At 41.8% G+C, this 19,532-nt stretch overlaps 1 protein-coding gene across 8 annotated transcripts in view; it reads right to left on the bottom strand.

Moving 5' to 3' along the window:
* The window catches only part of PDE8A (phosphodiesterase 8A), a 122,564-nt gene that overhangs the window by 58,949 nt on the left and 44,083 nt on the right, over positions 1 to 19,532 (bottom strand). Inside the window, exon 1 of one of the 8 annotated variants that reach the window (XM_062629462.1) lies at positions 6,237 to 6,284. The exons of the other annotated variants lie outside the window; for them this stretch is intronic. Coding sequence (XP_062485446.1) covers positions 6,237 to 6,260 — 24 coding nt within the window. The 5' untranslated portion in view covers positions 6,261 to 6,284. Of the gene's footprint in view, positions 1 to 6,236; positions 6,285 to 19,532 lie in introns of those variants that run through there. 8 annotated transcript variants of the gene reach the window in all.

The raw sequence follows: 19,532 nt of genomic DNA, 5'->3' as shown, positions 1-19,532 counted from the left end.
AAGAAAAAAAAAAAGGAAAAATCAACGCACACAAATAAAGGTTGCAAACATTGTTATGGTAGCTGTATAAGGTGCAATTTGTGAGCAGTAACCCAAAATAGTTTGAGCACAATTTAGGGCAAGGATTACAGAGGGATGCAGGCACATACAGATAAGCAGCTGGACACAGAAAATGCATCTGATGATCCTTACCAGTTGAATCCCAGTTTCTAAGAAATGCCTATAGAGAGTACAGACCCTAACTTAAATGGAAAGAAACTATTCTATTGAAAACCAAAGCCATGCATCTCTACTGAGAAAGGACCATGCCCAGGGCAACACACAAACATGTCATATTAAAACTAAGAGAATTTTAAGTTAGGTTTGTGCATAAGTGCTTGCTGAATCATGGCTTGGTGTTGTACACAAGGAAGTTTATAATACACATTCATATTCAATCAGACAACCTAGACATTAGAGGAATTACATCTTGCTCCTAGGATTGCACTCGGACTGATTCTGTCAATCCCCAAAGAGAATTTCACTGTTTATTAGAACAGCTGGGATTAGCTATGTACTCTAGTAAAGACACTAGAAATCCTAGCAGGAGGGAACAATATAATTACATTTCTCATAGATATTTCAGAATGAAATACAAATCTCAGTGCCTACTGACATCTCCAGAGCACAAGAACTCACAAAAGCAGTTTTCATAGATTCATAAAAGGAAAGGGAAAAGCTTACTGGAAAACAACAGACTGGCCACACTTTTCTTACTTAATTTGAATGAGGCTCTGGCAAACCAGAAAGTATAAAGGAAACAGTTGTGTAATGCCTAATGACTGCTTAGAATGGAAAAATGCTGCTTCTTTTATCTTGGCTTGTTATAAGGGGATGGGTCAGAGTACAACACAGCTTAAATAGGAAATTGTGCCTATGATCAACTGGTTTTTTTAAAAGCTGTGTGTACATGATTTATAGTACCAGGTTAGCCATGAACCATGTTGAAAATAGAATCATTTCTACTTGCTAGGAAGTTGTGGGTTTTGCTTGTAACACAAAAGCAGTAAATTTACTTTTTTGCAACTAAGCTGAAGAAGACAGGGTAAGTATTCGCTTGAAACTAAGAAATAAAAGCAGCTACATCAATTTGATACTGATAAATCCATATCCCATCTCTTTGTTCTCTGACATACATTAAACAACTACTGCAAATCACATGGACACTGTCATTATCATATTCTTCCAAAGCTTCCCATTTTCATGTATCTCACGAGCATTGGAGCACACCATGCAGGCAACGAACAAGTTCTGTGTTCCACTAAGTGGAATCTAAGTGGAGAATGTTCTTCTCTCTTTACAGTCACTTCAACATTTCATCCCAAATGAACTGGGTCAAGATATTGGAGGAGGTTTCTGTTCTGAGCTTTGCCTTTGGCCTCGCCCCCACTCAGGAGATGCAAGACGTGCTATTCCTCAGTGCAGCTTCCCTTAGCATTGCAGTGGATGTGTTCCAAGAAATGCAACAGAAACAACAAGGTAAACATAGTCCTGGCCTAAAGAACCACAGCTCCCTCAGTCCTGTCTCTGAGCTGTCCCAGCAGGAAACTAAGTTTTATACAATATAAATATGCTTTGAGTTTTTTAGAAACAATATGTTTGGTTTTCCATTGCGATATTATGCCTTATATAATGCATATGCAAGGCATAAAACTCAGGCTAACATATATCAAGATATTTAAAATTCCATGCCAAGAAAAACACCTCCAGTACTTTTGGTCTTGAATCCCACATTTCTTGTTCATTTAGCTTCAAACCCAATTCTTCTGAAGCAAAAGTACTTTAGTGCACCAACAGTTTATTGCTGTTAGCATCCGACTACTACAACTACTAGCAACCAACTACTTCGCTCTATAAATGTAACCAACAGGGTGAGCCCAGTTTGAGCTCTCCCTGAACTGTAGCTGGATTGCACACCAGGTGATTCTCCCCTTGAGCAGGGACACTTCTCAAGGTCTGAGATTCCTTACCTGAGACTAAGAGAACCTTCCTTGCCCAAAGTGGAGTCATCCCTTACTGACAACAGATCCTTGGTAAGGGACTGACAGCACGCTGAATTAATAGGAACAGAGCATTACTAGTCTATGTAGCTATTCAATATGAATTGTTATATAGTTTGTATAGATAATTCTATTAGACATAAACCACTGTCCAAGTCTGAGACTACGGTTGGACCTAGCTGTACCTTGGCTCCATAAGGCATATAGAAAGCCAAGGCGTGCACTCTGAAGCTCATGACTCACAGGAGGGTATTCCTTACCCTTTGTGTCTCCAGTCTCTGTATGAATCATTCTAACTTGATTCTAACTCAATTTTCCTTTGTATGGTTCTTCCATGCAGTAATCAATAAGGTGAACCTTTCCATCAAACTTATTGAATCTTGGTAACCCCCTATTAAACTTTGTTAAATTCCATCAAATTTATTGAATACTGTCAAATTATTATTTTACCTTAATAAAACATATTGCTGCTTCTCTCTTTTGAGTGAGGTGCATTCCACTCATCCATGACAGCTAGAACAGGACACTCCAGGACAGAATAATAGCAATTAAGCCTTGGTCCTCATTCTAGTATTTTCTAGACATCTTTTTGGACCTAGGGCTTTGTCACAGGTACCAAAGATCCAAGGCTACCCTGGGGTTAATGCATCCCCTCCCAGTTCAGCCTATTCTCCATCTGGATATCATTCCTGTGACAGATGAAATCCATCCCTTTCTTTTGTTGTTTGTCCTTAGGCAACAAAGAAAATTCACAAAGGGTCAAAATGTACCATCTCTGTTGCCAGCTAACAATTCCTTATCACCATTACTCATTTACACTGTTTATGTTTCCCTATTTCCATGGTAACAACACAGACAGCTAAAAAGGGCTTGCATGAAATAAATCAATGGAGTCTACAGACCCGAAAGCTGCTCAATTAAACAACAGTTCATGTCAAGGGGAAAGGGTGAGGGACAAAATCTGCAACACATTAATATTGGACAGTTTTTTATCATTCACATACTAGTAATTGGCAAACATAGCATCTAAAGAAAACTGGCTAGTATAAAATTTAATAGGAAATAGAATACAAGGAGGGGGACTTGACTCAAATGGTTGTGATTGTTCATCATTGTTGTAACATATTGAGTATTGAGATTATATGCCAACTCCAAAAATTTAGCCTCTACCCCAATGACTCTGCAGTCTAAGACCCAGCCCTCAATTCTTCCTTATACTAGTGTTTATCAACAACACACTTTTCTTCATATGAACAGTCTCACCACATGACATGCAAGACTCACACAATCAGAACTTCACATGATAGACAACACATAGTCAGAAAAAAACTCTATTAATGGCCATCTGCAAAACACTTTAGGGAGAGCTCTATAAAGCTCTGTTCTGCTCTGTAACGAACAAGGCAAGTTCTGTTCAGTTTGCTTTAGAGTTTTTAACCTGCTCTCCCTGGTTTTCCCTCTTCCCGAAACAACAAGCTTCACTACAATTCTCAAAGCATATTTACTTTTGGTCTTTGTACTTAAGTGCATCAGAATAGCGATTCGCTAACACAGATGCCCAGAAAGAGAACTTTTAAGATCCACAGTTGTTTTAGTCTAAACACAGGTGTTCCGTGCCATTTGGGACGTCCTGGTATCTTTCACATTGCCTTCCCTGCTAGTTCAGAAGGTTGTTTGTAGACTGTGTTATGTACACTGTAGGAGCCCAGGAGGATCATCCGAGATACCACAAGGCATTACGGTGGGCATGCACCAGGCAGCTATGTTTATGCAAGGGAGTAATTCCCCAAGTACATCCACACTGTCATCTAACCAAGTGGTTTAAGGATCACAGTCTCAGACGAGGAAAGCTAAATCAAGTCTCACATTGTTGGATTTGGCTCCTTCTAACAACCTTTACTGCTATTATTGTGACAGGAAAGCCTCAAGTGCTTTTTCAGCTTTATCTCCCATCAGCTCTGCTATTCACATTTATTTGTACTGCCAGTATACCCAAAAGCTCTTTTCATAGACTGGGATGCTGCTGTGCCCTATCAACAACGCACAACAACGAGTAACATGTTACAGATAAAGTGTATGACATGAAGTGAACAATGGAGATGTGTGAGTGGGGTGTAACACAAGGAAACAGCACTGCCACAGTGGAAGGCAGAGCCTTCAACAGGCCAGAGCCATAGTTAACTGGGTTAGCGTGCCTGCTTCTGACACCGTGTCTGTCAGCAACACTGGCAAACTTTTCACAACAGTAAATAAGCCCAAAGATATCGAGTGACAGAGGGACCTGGATTTCTAATGTGAAATGTGTCCCTCAATCTGCTTGTTTCCTACTTTTCACAGTGTAAGCCTGGGTATGAACAAATTTACAGAATGAAGGCTGGAAGGATACATGACTGCTCTCTACGAAAATGTTGGATCAGGAAAAAGCAAGCAGATAAAAGAACTTCTACTGATGCTAAAGGAAAACCTTGACAGAAGAAAAAGTAGGTATCAACTCACCATAAGTAAGTTTAAGTTTGAAATAAGGAGGATTAGAAACCCTCAGAAGAGGAAGGAACTGGAACAACCTTCTGATAGGAACAGGGATAGGCTGACAAGTAATTAGCTTTGAGACAGTACAGGATGCATTTATGAAGGTCATTTAATGCTGTGGCTGGCCATAATAGCAGAGGACTGACCTTCACGACCCAGGTCATTCCTCCTACTCCAGTAACTGCTTATATCCCCAGAACACAGAAAAGCCAAACCCCTGTTTATACTGCCTATACGCTTGTTTTATGCTTAATCCATTGCTACAGTAGCCAATGGCATACTGAACAAGTGGTATGGAAAAAATATTAGTCCAAGAAAATACATTAAGCAAAAATAGAATAAGTCAGGATATCAAACACCCAAATGTGTAATATTTGAAATTCAACTTTTAAAATCTGCCATCCCTAACTCCAAAGCAGAAAAATGCGAAAGTGATGGGGGAATCAAATCTTCTGGTTTATGCCTGGCATTAAACAGGTCATAAAAATTATTGACTTTGGCTCTTTATGCCTTTAATACATTAAAAATATTTACAACCATGCCCCGACTGAAAAGGCATCTCAGAATTCAGCATATGAATTTAGGGGTTTGAAGAAAAGCAATCACTCAGAAGCAGACAGAGCTCATCCCAAAGAGGAGAGGACAGCCTGCACAGCCCCATGAATGCTAGCGCATCATACGAGACAGGCTTGTGTAGTCCTATGGCCAGGCCTAAAATCCTTTAATACTACCATTACTTCCACGGGTAGTCCTGGAAACGACAAGAGAGTTGCTTCAATTCTGAAGAAAAAGGGAAGAAAGAAGGTGTGATTCCTTTCCAGCCAGCTGGGAGGGAAAGTGGTCCCAGAGACATCACACATAGTGTAAAGAAAAGCTGAATTCCTTTCAAGAAGTGCTTTTACAGCATGCTGTAAGAGCTCCAGTCATTCCTGCTCCATATAGAGTTCCCAAATATACTGAAGGGGGAATGGGACTGAGCCAAGCATTGCAACAAAACTTCAGAAATTACCTCCAGTTCTGGGTGCCTCCCGTTTAAAGAACCTCAGGTAATATTCCTACAGCTGATATTCAAAAGGGCTGCAAATTCACTGCCTATTTTCTTACCTGGCCAGGCAGTGTGATTCCCAACTTTGCTGCTCCTTTCACATGGCACTACACAAACAGCGGGAGTCTTAGATCTGCTAAGATCTGCTCTGGAAAAGAGCAGATCTAAAAACTAAAGTTCCCTTCCTACATCCCGGCACAGAAGAAGCTGCCTTGTTTTATACTTACTCAACTCAGCTAGCCCTCCTTAACGCTGCAAATTTATCCTAAGGGAAGATTTCACAGAAACCAAAGAATTTAGCATCAGTCTTCAGCACAAGAAGTTTCTTTTTTCTTTTTTTTTCCCTGTTTTCAAGTTCTGTGAAGCCCAGCTGAAAGTCAGCTTCTGAATTCTTGTAAAGGCACCCAAACGACACTTCAAAGCTAAAACAGACACACAGGCTTTGGTGCAGTCAGCGTGCTCATTAAAATGATGTAATTCAGCACCTCTATAAACCTTAAAGTATTTCTAGGTTAAAAAAATCATTACTGTTGAAGTCCCTCTTCAAAATCATGTAATCCACCCTGGAGTTCTGACACTTGAATGTCTTATTTCTTCTTAGTATTTTCATTCAAACTGCCTACCTGCAGGTTCAGAAGTTCTTCCATCAGCACCCAGTTTTGTAAACTGTTGTAATCACTTTCAACTGAGATCATCTGTAGTAATCTGCTTGTTACCTCTTTGTTACAGTGTCCCACTGCGAACATACCAGCTGCATGAGGTATGTTCGCAGCAGCTCTCCTTCCCAGTTCAGGAACTCACAATTTTATCAGCTTTTGAAAGAGAAGTTGGGCTGGGTTTTGGCAGTGAAGCTGGAGAGAAACTGACTTTCAAGGACTCCCAGTGTGAAAACATTTGCAGCTTTTTGTCCTAAAAGTCTAATCAGGGATGTGGCCATTTAAGGTCATCAAAAGATGCAGTTACAAAACCTCTCTGTTTACTTCTAGGGTTCTTGCATTCTTTTTTAATAGCTGTTTGGATGGATCAGTATCTAGACCGTAAAGTAGACAAGACAGATACCATCTATCTGGCAAGAATAAAAGTACATTCATATGATTGTGTGAACCTCATCAAACAGTGTTACCAGATCAAAGGCATACATTTGCTCATTCACAAAACTATCTACATCTCGTTTTATCATGGAACAAAGACGCCAGTATCATTAATCTGTAGAAACTTGTCAAGCAAGGTTAAAGGGGGATCCCCACAACACTGCAACACGTAGACCATGGTGAATAAAGAGAGGAAGTTTCTGTCCTCATTTTCAGTTTCTGCCTGCAGGTGCTTCAAGGCTAAAGCCCCTAGGAAGCCCAGCAGCAGCATCCAACTCCCTGGGGCATGGCATCTGCCACAGTGTCTCTGTGGGCCACTTTCAGCCCCACAGCTCAACAGCCCTGAACCCCACTCCACTAGAGTCTTGGCACCTTGTTCTCCCCACTTCTGGGCAGATGGAAGTCCCAGTGATGGGCCCACTCAGGCTCCAACTACATAGATGGGAACTCCTTCCCTTAGCTCTTTAATCCACCTCAACATCCTCTGGTTACTTGCATTGACTCATTCTTTTGTTCTTTGAAAAATGATTGCCTACAAACTCCTGTAACCGGGTCACAACTTCCCATCTGGCAGCAAAGCAGCTTTCCGGTACAGGTATAGGTAGTGCTGCACTCTGTCTGCCTGGAGTTAGGAGCAACCCAGCCCATCTAGTGACTTCACTCAAATTTAAGTCTGCCCAGTTAGTCTCTCCTGTCCTATTTGTACTATAAACTCTCCCCTGCCTAAAGCTGTGTGCCATCCAAATGGCATGTCCCTTCAGGAGAAAAAACAGGTTTTCCAGTTTAACGCTGAACAATAATTTAGAGAAGAACATAAAAATTCCTTCTCTTGCAACATAAGGAACAAACCACACTTGTTAGCGTGCGAGGAAAGCTTCACAGGGTTCATGACTTCTTTTTCGGCCATAGAAACACAGCCAAGTAATGGTCTCTGGCAAAATACAGCTTGAACACCATGATGCGGTTTTACAAAGATTATTATGTTGTTGTTTGGCAAAGCTTTTAACTGACTTGTTAAATTATTTTTAATGAGTAGGAAGTAACAGGGAGTTTGCTACTGAATTTTATTTTGAAAGGCATTTTTCTTAACACACTGGTATGTTTAATTGGCACACAGCACTCAGTGCACACAGCACTCAGTGCACACAGCAACGTACACCTTTCCCGCTAGCAACTGCAGTTATCCCAGTGCATATGGTTATACACTTCCAGAAAAAAAAGGAATAAGCAGAACAGGAAGTAGACAGTCATAACATATAGGGCCCAGCTCTGAGGCAAGGCAGTAAGAGCCATAGCCTACAAGGGTCTGCCAAGAACAGGAAAGCGGGAAGTAATGGATCACAAATTGGTGCAAGGGGAAAAAAAGTGTTGGACTGATCCTTTTTTAACTCGGCCATAATTGAAGCAAAGTCCATGTTGCCAGGCCAGGGGAGCAATGGGAGGAGTCTGACACTACTGCAAGGCAAGTCAGGAGCCCAAACACCCGTGGACCTTGGAACTACTTGTAAAGTCTTTCAGTGCCACAAACTCTATTTACTATAGGGGAAAGCACAGTCTTTGAACCTATTCACACCTTGTCTACCCCTACTGAAATCAGTGACAGGCCTGACTTGTTATCCTAGGCGTGTGCCTGTAGGTTGAAATGGTACCTCTGCTAGCACAGGTGTCTTCCTTCCCCCCTCTGCCTGTACATTTTCAACTCAACTTTGAATTGTTCACACAGAGAAACAACACATACACAAACGCAAACTTTCCCTTGAAGGAAATTACTTTTTTATAAGAAGACCCAAGAGTCTGAAACAGAAGGAATCAATGCTGTGAAGGATAAGTCCTTTCAGAAAGCAGGCAGGAGCAGACAGATCTGGAGGGCTCCTGTCCCTTCACCAGCAGCCTTTGCCCTCTCCTTGCAGGGAAGCAGCTGCTCGCCCGTAAACCTGCTGCATTTCACTATTTTAACATCATGCATGCCTTTGTTTCTCAGCTCCACCACTACAGCCAGGGATCAAGAGGGATTTTTTGGTACTCTGGGCAGAGCGCAGTCAGGAGGATCTACCATGGTCCAGCTGGGATTTCCCACTCTTTTCCTGACCCACAGCCAGTGACATGAAACACCTGTGATCCCCTCCAGCACCGCTGCTCTGCAGCTCAAAATCCTGTCCCTGACAGCACATCTGCCCTTCGTGCTCAGCAGCAGCCCCAGTGCCAGTTTAGCCACATGCACAGACCAATGTAAAACTTACAGTCTACATCAGTAAGTGCAGTGGACTGTGATTCCTTTAACCAATAGAAGACCACAACATCTGTGCCTTCTTTAAGCTGAAAACTGAAATATTCCTCCATGAATGCTTCACAGCTCGTTAGCAAGACCAGGGTTTGTTCTGTGGGAGAGACTGTTTTTCACTTTTTCTCAAACACTAAAATCCTGAAAGATTTGACTCTGAAGAAGTTTCCCTCTGAGAACCGCGACCTTTGGATATGGCAGAACATAGACTTTTCCAGTTTCCTCCACATGTACAAGGCATTTGCCCCGCTGGACATCAAAGAAAGCCACCAGGACGATAGGAATCTTTACTTTGGCAGAAAATGGCACACAGCATATAAACAACACACAGACCAAGATGGGAGCTGGCCTGCTGGGATTGTGCGTGCTATCCATGACTCCTGTATGTGGTTGTCTGTTATCCTGATTTATATTTAGTTACCTTTGCCTCATTTGAGTGGATTTATTTAGAAAATTCTAAAAAACAATAAATAACTAAATATCTAAGGGACCTGAAGAAACCTACACACAAAATGCCTCATTTACACCACATAATCAGATTCCTGCTGTCTACTATACATGATTTGTTGTTAAACCATAGAGATTCTGCAGACTTCTGCTCTGATATTTAATTTGTCCAGCAGCGCCTGTTTTGCTGACTTCTGGGGCTCCCTGCAAGGCCTGTTTTTCCAGACTCAGAGGGGTGGACTGATCTGGCTTGAATGAGGAGTGTCACATTTACTGTGGGCTGGGAAAAGATGAGGGCTTTGCTTATTGCTGACATGTGTCAACTTTAAACCTGTAATAAGGGCATTTTTAGAAACCGAATTGTCTGTGTGCTTTTGTCTGGAGCTGACTGTGTTGTGTCGCCTGGATGGAGGAGGCACAAGAGGATTGTGAGGTCACATAAAACTAGATTATGACAGTGAATCAACAGGGCATTAGGAATAAGCTAATTAGAAAGGAGGAATCTGCATGTACACACACATCTTGCTAATCATGAGTATGGGAAAGAAAGGACTGAGAAAATACACTGGCAGTTAAACAGTATTTTAACATGATACTAAAGAGACAGAAAGACCTTTCCCTTAGAGACAAGCAAGTAAAAAAGTGGCAGATATGGTTGAAAAGAGCAACCCTGTCCCACCGTGCTGCAGATGTCCTTCACATGCACACCATGCTCATCTGAAGTTCAGGAGACAGACCTCAAGTCACCTCAGATCCCAAGAACCGTCACCATCATGGCAAGAGCCCTCAGAAATCCACATGATTTCAGATGCAATTCCCACAAAAGGACACTGCCCCATTCAGCAGACATGACTACACGTTCATAAGGGATAATTCTGGGGAGAGCCAGGGATCCATCACAAGCTGCAGAGAGTCACTGGCATTGTAAATTCCTGCGTGGACCATGCTCACATATTAAAGATAGACATAAAAAGGATTATATCTCTGCACAAACATCCCAGCCAGGAGCTCCACCCAGATTTCTCTGAGAGTCTTCTGACGTCCATGGTCAGAAGAGCCAGAGCCAGTTTATACACTGGCTCTGGCTGTTTCCACAAGGCTACCAAGTTCTCCCCGCAGGCAAGACAACGCCTTTGAAGTGGTGTACAATAAACAGTAAAATTGTCCTTCTGTCCTTCCTTTTCATTTTTTAACAAGGAAGGACAACAGATCCTTAAAGCACTGTATTAGACTAAAAACCAAAAAATGTTCCCTGCTACAAAAGGAGATTTCTTAGTGTTCAGAGCAGCTCCAACAGCATGTTCTGCACCCAATAAAACCTGACGCACAAGTGAAAAACAACAGCGTTAACATGCAATATAATTAAGGAACAGTAAAATTTAGTACTGGTGAAAGCAATAAAAACTTCAAATTGTCATCTAAGACTTAAGTAGCTGAAGTCACTTCCCTAAGCTAGAATCAAAGCATACAGTTGCAGGGCTTGTATTGCAATAACAAGGATTGTCTCAAGAGAAGACACAGACTCCCGGCGCTGCACCATTCACAACCCACTGGTGCAGTTCTTATGGTTTACAGCATCAGCTGAGACCCAGGAGTATATACTCACTCCAGGGACCTCTGCACAACAACCACTATTAACTCATTGTCACTGGGAAATTGCTTAGTTATTAATACATTGAGTTGGCTGTTTTTCCTGCAGGAAAACGCTGTTCCATAAACACAGGAATGTATTCCCAAACCTCAACATCCAGCGCTTGCTTCCCTCCTTATTCCAGATTTTTAAAATTAAAAGGGATTTTTATAATCCCTTCTTGTGATACAGACTTCTGTGAAGAAACAGTTTATTCAATAGTTTGTGGTCTTAGCGCTAATTCATAAAAATATCAAATTAATGTCTCCCAAACTACTACTCACAGTGAAAGAGGAAAACAGGAACATTCCCATTCTATGGCAATGATTGGGTAGAAGTGCCTTCATTTTAATAACAGACATTTACTCCTCACCCGCCTGCCCCTGAAGTTATTTACTTATGTTTTTCACAGATTAGGATCCTTGATCCTGCAAGCACTTGTGCACCAAACAGCACACTTAATCTCAGCAGGACTCATGCAGAAATACAAGTCTGAAGAATTCAGGGCCATAGCTGTATTTCTGAATGCCACTGGAGTATAAAGACTGCAAAGACAAAAAGACACAGTGTCAACAAAACCTCAAGGTAGAGCAGCTCCCTGGCTGTTGACTGAACTGGGTATCTCTAAAGGACTATAAATGATGCAACTGTGACATTTCCATTACTTTATGGCTGCACTTATAACTGGAAGGACACAGTGGCAAAACCACATTTAACGTAAGCCATGTTCCTCAGCACCCATTTAAAAAACAAAACAAAGCCAAATAAACAATTTGAGACAAAATAATAATGTGAGCTGACTTTGCAGTATTTGACTTGCTTTCAAAACTGTCTTGTGTTTTTAGAAAAGACTGCGGGTTTTGTACTCTCTGTGGTATTTCCAGCGGACACAGCTCTTCCTGTGGTATTAGACCTGGCACTGCCACAAGAACTTTGCCCCTGATTGTCTCAATGAAAACACCACAAAAAGGAACAGTTTCCACAACTGGCTGAAAACATCTAAAATATACATAGGGACAGGGATACATTTATATATATAATCAGGAAGAGGAAAAAGAAGAGAAAAATCTGGAAAACAGATGAAAGTGCAATGAATAATTTTACCAAAAAGAAGAAAAAAAACCAACAAGGATTTGGAGAAGGAGTTTTGTTTGTTTGTTTGTTTTTTGAGAGATTCTAGTCAGGCTCAAAAGCTTTGCTCATTTTTAGCTGGTGGATCTGAGCCAGAACCTTGCCTTGGCTCTGGCTCAATTCTACTCTATAGCTTTGATTCACTGAAATCTCAGCCTTAGCTGGGGGAAGGGAGACATGTTGGTGCTGCTTCTACAAGGGGCAGGCAGGAATTGGAGGCACTGGCTCATCCATCTCCATCCTTCTCCCTCCAGCAGTGGCGTGGGATCCCTTGTTCCTAGAACCCTCTCAACTATACATCTTTCCAGACAGAGTTACCAGATCATCTAGCCTCACCATGTCTGTTTTGATGTGTGAAAGTGGAGTCAAAGGGAATGAATCTGAATACATATAGATTATAACATGGGCTTCAGTCAGGTTCAATAATGTCACAATCCTCTGGGTGCTGGTGAGGATGCTCTGTGACCATGAGACAGATGCCTTCTATACACTGGCAAGGAGTAGGGTACTCACATGTGTTTCCAGGCCAGACACTGGGGGGTTTTGCCAAATACAAAACACTGTCTGGCAGCACCAGGTACAGCCCTGACAAAACGCCCCAACCCTCCCCAAGAGGGGCCAGCTCCATGGATGAGTGAGTCTTTTCTTCTTCATGTATGTTCACATAATTTGGCCTCCCCGCTGAGGCTCCCCAGCACAAAACCAGCAGGACAGTGGTGGGTAATCTGCCTTCTAGGAACTGCTCTGAGTCCACTTGTTCATTATGCATTACTCTAATGAGGCAGGAGATGACAATGACTTTGCAGCAGAGTCGGATCTAAACTGATGATCTAAAGTCTGCAGCTTTCATTCAGCTGTTTAGGTATCCAAGTCACACAATCCCCTCTGTGAGCTCAAAAAAATACATTATAGAGAAAGCAAACTGTAAAAGGAAGCAGGGCAGCCTTAGACAGACACATACCCTCTGGGGCACATGGCAGGGAGACAAAGAGACACACAGCTCATTGGAAATTGCTGCCATTGCCATATTAGTCATGCAACATAAATGCTGTCAAGTAATAGGCTTTATGGGAACAGCCTCTGATTTCTCCAACAATGCCAGATAAGTGGTATTGTGGCTAAAGGCTGTAAACTAAGCATTGTCAGATTTGATAGAAATGTGCCAAGATCTGTCAGCTGCACCTAGCAAGGGAAATGGGCTGTATTTAAGACCAGGGTAGCTCTGCAAGCATAGGTGACTGCTGCTTGCGGTGCATGGAGAGAGGAGGTAAAGAGATACGGCTCAGTGGTCAAAGCATATCTGGACAGTCTCATAGTTGGACAGCCTCAGAGCTGGTCTAACTCTGCTTGCAGGAGCCCTGGAGAGCAATTCCTCCAGGTCAGATTAACCAGAATGTAACACACTTCTTGGTCATGCCTTGTTTCCTTCAAGAGAGTTAGAGATATTTTCAGTTTGTGTCTGACTGTATAAAAGGTTGAGCTAGCTCCATTTTGCTGTGCTCTGCAGTAATCAGTCATGACGTCAAAATGCCAATTTATAGCTTCTCATCCAAGAAGTCTTGAAGAAGATGGGAGTCAGATATTCTGCTTTCTGATATTTACCCTCATCCAGAACAAAATCTACTCTTAACACAGAGACGTGCGGTAATGGCAAAGACCCTTTCACCCCAAGCAGGGGATTTCATCAGAGTACTATTATCCCTGAACCTAAAGTAAACCCGATTTTGTGTCGCTGTGGGGCTCCTGGTGCGGGACCTTTCCCAGACCCCCCACCAGGCTCCTTTCTCTAGTTTTAAGCCAGCAGGACACAGCCATCCTGCTCCAGCAGATGAAAAAGTTCCAGAAGTGTCTGTGTAAAACACCGGCCAGCAAAAATAGATTCTAACAAGCAAAAAATTCAACATTGAGATTACAGAGTTGCAAAATGGTGAGAGACCATGGCTCCAGAGGAGTAGCTAAGCAACAACTGCTTTGTTTTGTTTTGAAATCTATATGAGGAATAAAAATACCACCAAGCACAGAGACAGCCCAGAAAAAATATTCTCTCCTCTGAAGAAGAGCTGGGACAGTGTCAACTACTCTGGTTGCATGCAGCGCATGAGGGAGTCTCAGCTTTGATCTTTGTTTTAAACCTGCCATCTCAAAGCTTCTTTTGACAGCCTTGCAACTGACTGTTCAATGGCTCAGGTCATGGAGGGATGGCTTTACTGAGGTTTTTATTGATGGGTTTATTTGAACACAATGTATATAAGGTAGGCATGCTTCTCTTGAGTAACCTGATAGTAAGCTTGCTAACCAGAAATAAAGCCTCCCTTAGAAGTGGTATGAGCTTACATGTACTGAGTGGCTTAAGCAAAGGCAGAGGGTTAATTAACCTAACGAGCACTACATTAAAACCCTATTAAACCAGAGAGTTCCAAATACCTGTCAAATGGAACATTGCCCTTTCCAAAGCCAAACGTACTCTTAAATTCATGAAAAGCCAAAATAAATGAGTCCCCAGGTAAATTCTACTGGATGAACTCTGAGCTCAAGTTGAGATAGGATAAGATGCTTATAATGCCATACAGAACAAGAAATTGAAATGGCTGTATAAATGTTAAGACAGTACTGAAAACATTTACCATTTCAAAGGAGAGATGCTTCCCAACCATTAGCAAGGTACTGGGCATCATCAGAGCAACACTCCTTGTACCCTGAGCCTTGAACTCTTCAAATGCTGATTGGAATGACAAGGGACATGGGGCAAATCCACAGCTCTAAGCAGAAACATACTAAATCCTCACTAATCCAAGCAGGATTCATTTCTAGTATTAAAACCAAATAGCAACAACTCTAAAGGAAAATGAATCCCAAGGGATGAAGATCCTTTGTAGTCAGGAAGAAATGCCCGAGCAGTCTGCAAAGGCTGCTGCTGCTGTGCTATCCCCTTGGGACTCCTCTGCTACATACCTACAGGGCAAGATGGAAAAACCAGGATGTTCAGCAGTGAGCAAGCTACTGCCTGGAATGGCCACTTGCCCAGGCAGCAGCCACAGCACATCTGCTGCCGCGCAGCAGCGAGTTCTCTTGCAGAAGAGAACAATATTCAGCAAAAGCGGGTTTAGCCTACTGAACTGAAATTCCTAGATCTCAGGTGATAGACCATCACAGTTGATTTCAAGGTAGCTTCATAATTAAATCTTTACTAGCCTGAAATTCTCCTACTGAACAAATCTACTGGGACAGTCTTTAAGAACCTGTCCCAACATTCCCAACAAACAGCATTCTCCCTTTATCACATGAGAAGAAAAATCCTGTGACAGATTCTTTTAACATTTATAAATACATTTTATCCAAATCATGTTCCAACAGACTGGCACAGAAAACTCCCTTTCCTACCAGCGCAGCATGCAAAGTCATCCTGTCCTACTGAAGCAACAGCAGAATGTCAGAGGTGGGACTGCTCCACAGCAGGCACAGAGGAAGTGCAGACATTGTGGAGAGCTGCCCAATTCCTGGTAAACTCCTGTGGTGTTCATAGTGTGGCTCCTCGCACAGCAGAAGAGGTGGAGGTAGAGAACTCTTCAGTGAATAAGCTCTAGCAGCTGGGAGGGAAATGTCTCCAGGGGGAAAATTCTCAACAACCAGCTCCTGAACAGAACTCCTGGGGGGGTTACACTCTTCTTTTCACACTCAAACTCCTGGTAGGGATCTACGGCATGTACTTTGCTTAAAGTAGGATAGAAACTTACCCTGTTTCTAAGGCTCAGGTCTGTATCACACTGAGGTCAGAGAGGGACCCCTCTGATTTTGAACAGCTTTGAACTGGACCCTGGGTAATTTATATCACACGTATTTCTAGGTACTTTGGCCCATCTTTCAGGAAGCAGAATCTATGTTTGAGCACCTTAAGAGGTCTTGCCATAATTATTATTTTCTGGTGAGGACAAACTTTCTGCCTGCCCAGCACAGCAGACCGCCAAGTTGCTGCTGTTGCTCATGTTGGTTAGACTGAAGGTAGTGGAAGGAGACACAGTAAAATGAAATTACAATTTCATTGTGATGAGTCCAAGCAAGCAGCCATTGGGGCTATGCCCTTCTCATTCCAACAGATGGAGACAGAGACCTTTGGGTTAAGGATAACACCTCAATCTCAAAATTTACAAATTCAGATATTACCCTAGTTTATCCATGCACATTCCCAAAAGCTTTGGACTCACATGTAACTTTCTACCAAAGGAACAACGATAAGGGAAACAAATCCATTTACAGGATTATGTATAGAAATAAAATGGAGGTTTAAACTAAATAATCTCAAAACCCAACTAAACAAAGCCCACACCACAAAAAAACCCATTGGATTACATCCTAGTGCTAGATTATATTATACTAGATTGCCTCCAGTCATAGTCCAAAAGCAGTGTTGGCATCAGAAGCAATAGGTTTGCTTAAATTGTATTTAACTAACTAAAGTGAAAACTCTCTTGAGTTCTAGGAAAAAGTCTGATAGTTGGAGAATAAAAAAACCACAGGTCAAACATTTTCACTGTTTATCATACTTCAAAGGTTTGGATGCTCTTTCTGCTTTGTAACTGCTGACTGAGCAACTGAAGCCCGTGAGGGCTCTGAGGTGCTCTGTACTTCAGAAGAGCATGTCACATGCCCAGAATATGCGGGGTTTCCAAAAATATTCCCGTATACAGTAATATTGCAGCAGGTCCTGTTGACATCGCCTTCTTCTGGACTCCAAGGAGACTGCCTTTCTCAGCAGTGTAGAATTCAGAATAAAGCGTCTGGGCCATCCATGTAAGGTTACTGAACCCAAGATACCTTTCAAAATATATTTATTTGATATATTTGTTTAATGTAGCCCCTTCTCCTTTTTCTGAAAATACATAGCAAAGGAACTGTTATTTGTACCATGACATCTCCCCATCCCACCTCCACCATACAGTCAGCTGTCCTTTTCCGAGGAGTTGCAATTCACTGTTACTGCAATATGTGTATTCTTTTTTCCAATATGCTCTTTCTGCTCCCAGCTCATGACATTCACTGTAGCAGCTGGCACTCTTTCCTCCCTCCAAGCTCAAATGTTTCACCTTCAGGAAACGTCCCAGCTCCTCTGGCCAACAGGATGAGAAACCTGAGTTGGTTTCTGTACTTGGTTTTACTGAAACAAGTGACAACACTGCCAAGTTTCCATGCTGGCCATTTGAATCACAAATCTAGTACTATACCTACTATATACTTCTGACCTATACAACAAACCATACCACAAGCAAACAACAGAGACAGTTCCCCTTTGATATATGTACTGCTTTACTTTCTGAACACGTGCTGGATTGCATCTGAAAATGACAGTGTTAATTAAAACAAACAATAACTTGTTTTGACTATTTAAGGCCAGAGGACCCTGCTTAAAACTGTTTGCCTTTAAGATAAAAGCAAACCTTACAGGTGTTTACCTTACCACTTTTACAAATAACTTGTGAAACTAAACAATAAATTCAGTATCTATGCATGTCCTGCCTCTCTTTTCAACAGCTTTAAGCTCTGCACTTTCCTCACTCCTAAAACCCTTTGCTACTAGCTCACCATCTTGACTGTTCTAGCTTTTCTTTGTCGAGCTTCCTCACCTCCAGACTCCTCTACTCTCACCCTAAAGTGTGCTGCTGTCATCTCTGAATTTCTCCTGGTTTCCAGTTACTATTTCTAACTTAAAAAGCTTCTTCCCCACTTAGAGTGCACTGTATGTTTTCCACACCATCTACATCTTTGCACCCCTTCAGCTTTCTCCGTACCATTGTCCCCACTCTTACTTTCTCAGCTTTCTATCTTTCTCTTGCACCCAGAGCAGCTTCTCACTTCTCTTCAGCCACCTTTGCCTCTGAGCCTCATTCGCACAACAGTTTATGCAAGACCTCTTTTTGTCATTTTACCCTTTACTCATTAGCTACCTCTATTTCTCCCTAAAGTATTTCTTCATAGCTTGGCTTTGCCTTTCCTTACATTAACTCCTAACCTCTTCAACACAATAATTCTATCCTGCTGAGCAAAATTTCATTATTTCTTCACAGAGAAGAAAAGGTTGGAACAAATAACCCAAATGTTATGAGTTTCTTGAAGATCAAATGCACTGAATCCAACAGGGAGTTCAAGTTTTACATTAGAACCATGTTACTGGGGAAAGAAAGAATACACTTTAATAGCTTCAGTGTCAAAGTAGCTCCTTATTTTGAATTTCCAACACTAAAATGTTTCATTTGGCAAATATCCAATTTGATAAGCCAAGGCAATGGAAAATGGTCTAAGCAAGACTCATCACTGTCATGAAGAAAGATACTTTGGAAGCTCGCTCCTTTGACTTTCTTCAGCAACTGTCTGGTTGTTAACCAGCCTGTGATTCCACTTGCAAGTCTGACTTACTTCTGAAGCCATAGATGAAAACTGAAGCTGCAGAGGTTACTAAAAGGCAAGATCAGTGCTTCACTGGGGATAGCTGCAGCTGGTCTAAACCTGCATTTGCTCTACTGCAGTTGATGGAACACTGGCAACTCACCAAGGCTGAGGCTTTGCCATCAAAGATGTATATAGGCTTTTTCCCCCCCCACTTCATTTCAGAAAAAGCATTGATTTGAACAAATCACACAAAGCACAATTGTCCTCTTTTGAAACAAAGGTGAACTGCTGAAGGGACAGATCCAACAGAAAAACAATCAAAACCAAGGCTAAAACTATATGATTGCTCCCCTGATAAACAAAGATGATGCATAGCAACATAAAATGTGCAAGTTAATAACCATGATGCAGCATGCTGAAGAACTAGCTGCAGCATATGAATAGGATGTGGCATCTTCAAAAACCCCTCTAGAAGAATAAATCATGTTCAGTTCCATGTATTCATTTATACACGGAGACTACAGCAATATTAAGCTTTCATAAACCCCTTGAAAATATCCGGAAAGCAACTCAGGCAGTATTTGAGTAAGGCTACAAAGTCTAGAAAGCAGTAAATAGTACCAAGCTGTCACAGACACACAGTAAAGACTTTGAGAATATGCTCACAGACAACTTCCTAAACAGACAACAATGATCAAAACCAGCACTTTGTATTTTACTCAAGTGAAGGACAAATAGGTATCAAATTGCACACACTAGGAACACAGACGTCCAAATTTGCCTTTTTTTCCCTAATCATAAAATATACACTGCTTCTGCACAGGAGAGAATACAAAGAGCATCACACGTCTGGAGGGAAAATGCTTATGTTTGGGCCAGAAAAAGTGAAAGGATCATAAAACGGTTTGGGTTGGGAGGGACCTTAAAGATCAAATAGTTCCAACCCCCCTGTATTCCA

The sequence above is a fragment of the Pezoporus occidentalis genome, unplaced genomic scaffold, assembly GCF_034315485.1.
Source record: "Pezoporus occidentalis ecotype Australia unplaced genomic scaffold, CSIRO_AGI_Poc_V1 ctg11, whole genome shotgun sequence".
NCBI lineage: Eukaryota > Metazoa > Chordata > Aves > Psittaciformes > Psittacidae > Pezoporus > Pezoporus occidentalis.
Note: the sequence above shows the minus strand (reverse complement) of the source record. Positions and strands in the feature narration are given on the sequence as shown.